Source organism: Temnothorax nylanderi, unplaced genomic scaffold, assembly GCF_030848795.1.
Source record: "Temnothorax nylanderi isolate EJ_2023f unplaced genomic scaffold, tnyl_v1.0 TNYL_tig0287_pilon, whole genome shotgun sequence".
Lineage (NCBI taxonomy): Eukaryota > Metazoa > Arthropoda > Insecta > Hymenoptera > Formicidae > Temnothorax > Temnothorax nylanderi.
The window spans coordinates 233,193-241,352 of NW_027249349.1; the positions used below are offsets into that span (position 1 = coordinate 233,193).

Below are 8,160 nucleotides of genomic sequence, written 5' to 3' on the forward strand. Positions count from 1 at the left end.
CCACGTTATCAGGAGTCATCACAGAGATTAATAGAGATTTAAACGGCTACTCATGCATGTTTTACTCTAACTTTAATCATACATATTTATTTATTATACAATACATATAATTTTAAAATAAAGACTTGTGATAAAAGTTATAAATTTTTTAAGTATTAGGACAATTATTGCATTCTAATAATAATAAAAATGAATCAAATACGCTAACAAATTAAAATAATTTAAATAATTTTGTAATAAAATGATTTTGATGATGAAAAAACGAGGCGCGATTCTTTAAATACAAGATTGTCATTGATATAGGAATTATTTTAGAGTGTTCAGTATTAATCTGAGATATTTGTAGAAAATAAAAAAATACATATGTATGTATAATATATACAAATTTAACATTTTTTTACATTATTTCATTTACCGTTTGACGATAATTTTAGCGCGCGTTCGCAATCTTGCTATAAGAGCGCATTATACTTGGCAGTCCGGCAGACTCTGCCGGGTAGAGTCTCTCTCACTTCCTTCCATTATTCTATTCCATTATCATATAAATAAAAGTTTCTCGCGCGATTAACTTGGCACGCCAAGAGAGACGCGGCGTCGCTAGATTGATTCGCGCGATAAATCTTCGGCCGAACAATTAAGGCTTTCGAAATACGCGTTCGAACGGATTATCAATATCCCGCGAATCTACTATACACGATCTTCGCGATAGACATTGCAACAAATGTTAAAAGGAAAATCGATGCATATACTTACCAATTAAATATATAAGTCGCGACGCCACACACTCGTTCCGCAGTCGATCCGTCTCATCCGTCTCGTGCCCATCGCGATCTGGAAATGGAAGGGGAACGTAATCAACATGGCGGATATGGCGGAGGTGGTCAACTTCTCGCTTCTCGCACCGAAACCGAAAGCGCCGCTGGCCGCGGCGCGCGGCGCGCGGCGCGCGGCGCGCTGCGTCACTATACGCGTCCCGCTTTATAACTACGCGATTATGCATTTTCTGTACTTGGAGTTCGAGTAGCAAGTAGCAAATACTGTGTGTGCTCGCCTTTTAGTATAATTGTCACTTAACATTCTAGCGAATAGGTGTATTAACATTCTTGGTAAATATCCGCGATATTCGAAAATACGATCGTCACTTTCGCGATGATTGTTCGCGCGCGACGCGCCTTCGGCCGAATAAGTACCACGAAATACATATTTTTAAGAAATATCAATACCCGAGCATTGAATCGATATTACGCGATAGATACTGCGGTAAATAATGCATCCAAGACTCCTTACCAGTTAAACGAGTCACTCTTTCCGTTCCAGAGCCAGAGTCGATCCGTCTCGTGTCCGCCCGCGCCACCGCGTTCTGCAAATGGAAGGGGAACATGATCAATATGGCGGAAGCCACGGAAGCGTCAAGCGCTTCGTCTCCCGAGCCCGAGGCCCGCTGAGTCCCGACTCCCGCGCCACCCCGCGCGGTCAACTTCTCGCGCCAAAGTGCGCCACCGCGCCGCGCCGCGCCGCGCCGCGTCAACTTGGCGATTATGCATCTTTCGTACTGCGAGGAGGAAATATTAAATGCTCGCCTTTTATTGTTATTTTGTATTCTATTTTGTAATCTAACGAATAGGCGTATTAATATTTTTGCCAGATATTGATACGTGAAAATACGAGCGTCACTTTCGACGCGCGCGCTTTCGACCGAACAAGTGTATCGCGAAATACATACTTTTACAAATCATTAATACCAGAACGCTGAATCGATACTACCGCGATAGGTGCTGCGGTAAATAATGAATGCGAGGTTAATAAACGTTATAGACTCTTACCACTGCAATTAAACAACTTGCGACGCCACACGCCACTCTTTCCGAGGCCGATCCGTTTCGTGATTTCCGTGCCCGCCCGCGGCGCCCGGTCCGCCAAGTGTTCTGGAAATGGAAGGGGAACGTAATCAACATGGCGGAGGCGCTTCGTGTTTAATCGCACCGAAACCGCCGCGCAGCGCCGCGCCGCGGCGTCACTAATATGGGGCGCGCGTCTCTCTGTTAAACTTTCGCGCGCGTTCTCGGCGTTCTTATATTCGCGTTCACGCACTTTTCTCATTTTAACAATAATTAATGCTATACGCTTGCCTTATATAGCGGTCGTTCTTTCGCATTATGATGCAAATTAAATATGCATGTTGAAATTGTAAGTTGATATCCGCAATAGTTTAATATCGAAAAATGTAATACATATATATATATATATATATATATCATGCACTTTGTTGAGAATATTCTGTTGAAATAGCGAGCTTGCCATTGCAATTTATCACTTGCCAATTTATTATATCCAAGTTTCATTAAATCTATATTCTTATCTACGTATCTTTATTTAAAACAATACTAATATCAGAGAGAAACATTACTGCGCCGGCACCGAAGCAATTAATTCTCAACAGTCAACGCGAAAATTATGAGCGTAGCATGGACACGCACCAAATGGGGAGACTGGGAGACTTTATCGACAGTTTCAGACAATGCCGTAATGCCGACAATGGGTACGAATGGATATGCCAAATAGTTCCGGGGCGCGAGTGGCGTATCGAGCAGAAAACCAAGTAACCGTTTACCAAGTGAAAGAAGTGAACAGTGAACTAACTCAACCAACCACAACGGCACGGCACAACGCTGACAGTCTCACTCTCAGGTCTCAAGTTTCTCTGTTGACTCTGTTCTCTCTGATCACTGGTGCACATACGTGTGCGTGATACGTGTCACCGGGCACCGCTCACCGCCGACACCGCCGTCACCGCCGTCACCGCCGTCACCCTCGCCGGAACACGGGACTGGACTACTGGAGTAGTGGAGTACTGGACTCTGGACTTGATCCTTGACCCACCCCGGACCCAGACTCACCGGTACTTGCCACTTGTCACGCGTCAAATGTTCTAACTACATTTTTAACTACATCTCTAATATTTTGCACCAAGGTCGATAAACATGACGGCGTTGACAGTGCTATATAAATTTGGGTCGGAGTACACGAAGAATACACCCAAGAAACTGAAGATCATCGATGCGTACTTATTGTACGTGTTTCTGACGGGTGTTATCCAGTTTGTGTATTGTTGTCTCGTCGGCACCTTTCCTTTCAATAGTTTTCTCAGTGGTTTCATATCCTGCGTATCTTGCTTCATTCTAGGAGGTAATTACAACGCTCACGTTAAATGCTCATTACACGTTACGTACTTATATACATATACACATGTATCTTTACTTCTACTTGCCGCGAGCATACTTTAACCTGCATGTACCGTTGTTGCCATCCATATGCATACAAATAGCGTGGAGAATTGTTTATTCTCTCCATCTTTTTTTTTTATTTTTTATTTTTTATTTTTTTTTTGCATATTGCGTGATTAATACGAGTTTCAGTACGCCAAATTACAATACATTGGGTCTGTTTTTTATTGCTAAACTGGCTGCACCTCCTTTTCCAATATGGAGTAAAAAAGATAAACTCTGAACTAGTGCAGCCAGTTCAATGTAGCAGCGATAGAAAACAGGCCCTTTATCTCACGTTTAAGTAATTAACAAATCCTATTATCCTCACATCTGTTTCACATAGGTTAAGTTGTTTGATGGCTTTACATTTTTGTTTTTCAGTTTGCCTTCGATTGCAAGTTAATCCACAAAATCGAAGTCAATTTCACGGTATAAGCCCGGAAAGAGGATTTGCAGACTTCATTTTTGCACATATTATTTTACATATCGTTATAATGAATTTCATTGGATAAGATACGCAGCTGTAACATATAATTCAAATAGGTAATCGTCATTTTCGAGAATAAATTGTATCTGATATATAATATATCATGTTTTTCTACTGTTATTCTCTAATTTTCATTTGAATATCTCGTAACTGATTAATAAAATTAATAAAAATAATTGTAACTCTCTCTTTCCCTTCTCCTTTCTCTTTTCTCCTTTCTTGTAATATATGACTAACAGTACCAAATTATTTAAAATTCTTAATTTCGTCAAAATAGATTTATATAAATTTGTGCACATCCTCTTGTATCGTCTATGAAAAATGAAGATATCAAAACCATATATTGCAGAAATAATTTACGCAACAATAAAATGTAACATTACTGAGAAATATTTATATCGATGTAAAATTATTCGTACAAATAAAGTATGACACAGGTTGACTCGCTATGTAATATGGCGAATGGCGATACATAGAAACAATTCTTTAAAAAATCAAAAATACATAATCATCTACATATTTAATTTATCGCAACAGGAATCGATATTATTTTAGTGTATAACAATTACAAAATGTTGTTTTGCAAATTAGAAATTTCAGGGTTAACTATATTTGTAAAGCAATAAAGGAATTTTATATAGTCGCGTAAAATAAGTAAGCGATATAACTACAACAATCTATAATGCATTTTATTTGTCTTGCTAGTTGTACCTACAATGTCACAAGTGTGGAATAGGTATTACATTGCTACATTAGAAGAGACGTAGGACACCCCATGCTCACATTTACAAAGATCTTAAGAAAAAGTTCGTATTGTATTATAAAGTTATAGCTTCGAGAGACTCAGGAAAGCGTCGTTAGACTATCCTAACTCGCCAAACTAGCCAGATATTATGTTTCTCAAAAACAATATAATTTAATAAAGCTCTTTTATTTATATGAAAATATTCATATATCTTCACACATATATTTTATTTACATGTAGAGGCAATTAATAAAGTTAATAAAAATTTAATTTCTTATCTCGATAAATTTAATTTAGATTTGCCTATGAAACATAATAACTTAAATGTTTTGAAAATATATACTATTATTAACAACTGTTATTACTGTGCTGTAGTGATAGCTACAATTGAAATAATAAATTTTGTATGTGCCATACGCAGAAAGTTACCTCAAATAAAAATTGCCTTATGTTTCGTCACTTATTACCTATATTATTTATATGCAACTTAGAGATCCATAAAATATATATAAATGGTTCGATGTAAATAAAGCTACTTACAAAGTTTTAGTACAACTATGTATGTCGGCATCATTAGTAAAATAAGTTTTTCTCATCTCTTAGATGCGGACAGACACACGCACGCACGCACGCACGCACGCGCGCGCGTGCACACACACACACACACTTCCACAAATCTATTTCTTACATATAATAATGTATCCTAATACAGAATGTCCTATGACTGACTGAATTCTAATGACAGATACATATTTATATCTTATATATATCCACATTTTCCCTAATGAATTTCAAGTTGATTTTTTCTTCAGCGAAAACATCGAGGTATCCAATAGTATCCAAATTACAAATCATTATAAAGAAGCTTTTTACAAACTACAATTCACTACGGGACAAATAAATATAATCTCATTTTTCAATCAATTTCAAGTTAATTTCAAGTAAACTCTGATAGAATTTTAATTTAAGGTTTTATATTTCAACAAAGCACGCAATGTTGAAAAATGAAAAGAAACGTTCGATTCTACGTTAGGTGAAAGAATATGTTATTAAACAATCGTGAGTCGTGGCACATCCTGTATGTATTTATATCCTACAAATATTTACGGATACATGTGTCTTGAATGTGTGTTGTGTATTGTATGTGAACATGGATAAATATTTATCACATAAGCTAGGAAAAACTGAAAAGCTACGAATGTTATTAAATTTATACAAGTTAAATATGCAGAGTGCACTGTTATGAAAATAAATAATAAACCATAAAATATAAAAATCTTGCATTAAACTAGGATTTTTGTATATAAATATTATTAATTAAAAACAACTATATGTATATCCAAGTGTAATGAAATTTACATATTATTAAAGGTCCGGGAGTTGGTCAAGTTTTACAAAATTGCTCCACTTAAACTGCCCCATTGAAACTTTCGTCACAATGTGAGCACAAAGTGTAAGAATAGATTTTATTTATATCGACCAACGCGACAAAATTATATATTTTTATATGATTGATATTAGGCAATATAATTGCAAGCCAACAAAGCACATTATTAATAGCATCTAACACATCGTTAAAAATAAGAATTAAATGTATAATGTAATTTCGAGTTGAATTTTTAATAATAATATGCAACAAAAAACTTTGTGCCAATTGTCGCATTTTATTTATTCGTAAATTCGTACGTTAGGATTATTATCGTGTGGCAATAGCATACAAATCCAACTTCTATGAAATTATATTATTCTCGTCATATATATATCATGTCGTTAAATGATGCAGAAGAAACAATTCCTCCTCAAAGCTAGCAAACTTCCGAACCCTTGCTCATTACATACGAAACTAAGTTATATACAAGATTTACAAGTTGTTACTCTCTAATTTTCGCATTTGTGCAAAACAAGTTCGTTTATTTTATAAGATCATCAATTCGAAACAACGTATGTAAATTTTAAAAAAGGGCAGACGTCTCCTGAAACATAAATTATTTCTGTTGCCCAACAGATTAGAAAGTTTTTCTTTTTAATCTTTAACTGAATTTTTAATAGACACACACGCACGCACGCACACACACACACACACACACACACACACACACACACACACACACACACACACACACACACAATGAAGCACGTATGTATCTTAAATACAACTTGTTTACAGGCACAAACATAGCATGACTGGTTGTATCTTTGAATCAAGAATCTTGCATTTCATATTCTTTTTATGGATAAACCACCGATCATTATGTGCATGTTGCTAATCAATAAATATATCAATAAATATGTATGTGAGTGCGTGTGTGCGTGCGTGCGTGTGCGTGTCTGTATATGTGTGTACATATACATATATACATACATACATACATGCGTTTTCTCTTTTTTAGAAACAGCTATTAAAGCTCTAATGGGCATAACTGAATCCATGCTCATTGAATTGGCACGTATCACTTTAATTTATTTATGGCACTAAACACATACATTAAATTAACATTTAAGGTATCTATCATAACCAGAATATTCTGTCTTCTCCTTCTTTTCTCCTTCTCTTTCTCTTCTTTCAATCTATTCATAATTTATAAATTTATTATTTTGCAAATTATATAAGAGATATATAAGAAAAATAGGAAACTTTTTAAAACAAAGACTTTAATCCGTTAGAAAGTGGACGACAATGCAGCTTATTGGTTTTTTTAAAACCCGGTATGAGGTTGTTCTCCAACAGTTTTTTTTCCAAAACGCATATATTACATATCATTATAGGTATTTAATGTTTTGCCACCAGCGTGATATTTAAATAAGTTATACGTAAAATCTTAACATCTTCTATTATAATTTAGTCGTCTCGTAGCTTTTATCATAACTTGATGGTATTGAGTAATCGATTCAATACTAATCGTTCATGAGTACATCGTTCACAACCTATCGATATTCTTAAATGTCGCGCCTAATCTCTGGACTGTGACTTCAATTTGTTTTCAGAACGTTAAGAGCACTAACTGTTAAATACATAAAGAGATCTTTCGATATGCTCTTGCTATATTTAATAATCAATCACCAGCAAAAAAATGTGTTGCATCATTTTGTATGTTCTATGATCTTGTTACGTATGTTCCATGGTCTCATCGCCGAGAAAAAAAATAAGAAAACGTACAGTCAATTTCATGTCAACTATGAAGCTCTGCGTAATTTCGAAATCATATTAATCATCATCTCTGCTTACATCTAGGATGTAGTATTTTCAATATTTTCAGTATTCGTTATTTGCGAATTTGTCGAATCAATCTCGGATTTCCGATGCTTTTCCAAATACCTTCTGCGTGCTGTTAATCGCATATGTTCTTTTCGTCGTTGAAGTATAACTTCTCTCTCGGTAGATGATTTCGAGAAACGACCACCAAGGCTCGAAGGTTCTTCACCACTATAAAAACGATAATACATTCATACATATTAACCTGTGAGAGAAATAATGTCCTAGTTATCTAGATTACGAACAATCACCAAAGATTTCTCATCTCGATTTACGGTTTTCAGATTCTTAATAAATTAATTTCATAAATTTTGTATATTTCTAAACGTAGTTTATACGGTAACTCTAAGCCCAGTTTCACAAGTGTCGGTTAACTTTTAACCTTAGATTAACTCACTCTTCGTCCTTT

At 35.6% G+C, this 8,160-nt stretch overlaps 1 protein-coding gene across 2 annotated transcripts; it reads left to right on the forward strand.

Annotated features, from left to right (window-relative positions):
- Positions 1–2,610: 2,610 nt before the first annotated feature.
- Positions 2,611–3,929, forward strand: LOC139780613 (dolichyl-diphosphooligosaccharide--protein glycosyltransferase subunit DAD1-like). Of its 2 annotated transcripts, XM_071719342.1 has the most exons (3): positions 2,611–2,899; positions 2,972–3,186; positions 3,648–3,929. In XM_071719342.1, the coding sequence occupies exons 2-3, from the start codon at positions 2,982–2,984 to the stop codon at positions 3,776–3,778; spliced, it is 336 nt and encodes a 111-aa protein (XP_071575443.1). In that variant the 5' UTR covers positions 2,611–2,899; positions 2,972–2,981; the 3' UTR covers positions 3,779–3,929. The 2 variants fall into 2 exon arrangements, with proteins under 2 accessions (XP_071575443.1, XP_071575444.1); XM_071719343.1 differs by lacking the exon at positions 2,611–2,899 and having other exon boundaries at positions 2,906–3,186.
- Positions 3,930–8,160: the final 4,231 nt, after the last annotated feature.

What these genes read in the sequence shown, in the direction of transcription:
- LOC139780613 (XM_071719342.1), top strand. Translation starts at nt 2,982, where the DNA reads ATGACGGCGTTGACAGTGCTATATAAATTTGGGTCGGAGTACACGAAG. An exon ending in ATCTTGCTTCATTCTAGGAG is followed by an intron (nt 3,187 to 3,647) that starts GTAATTACAACG and finishes TTTGTTTTTCAG; the next exon opens with TTTGCCTTCGATTGCAAGTT.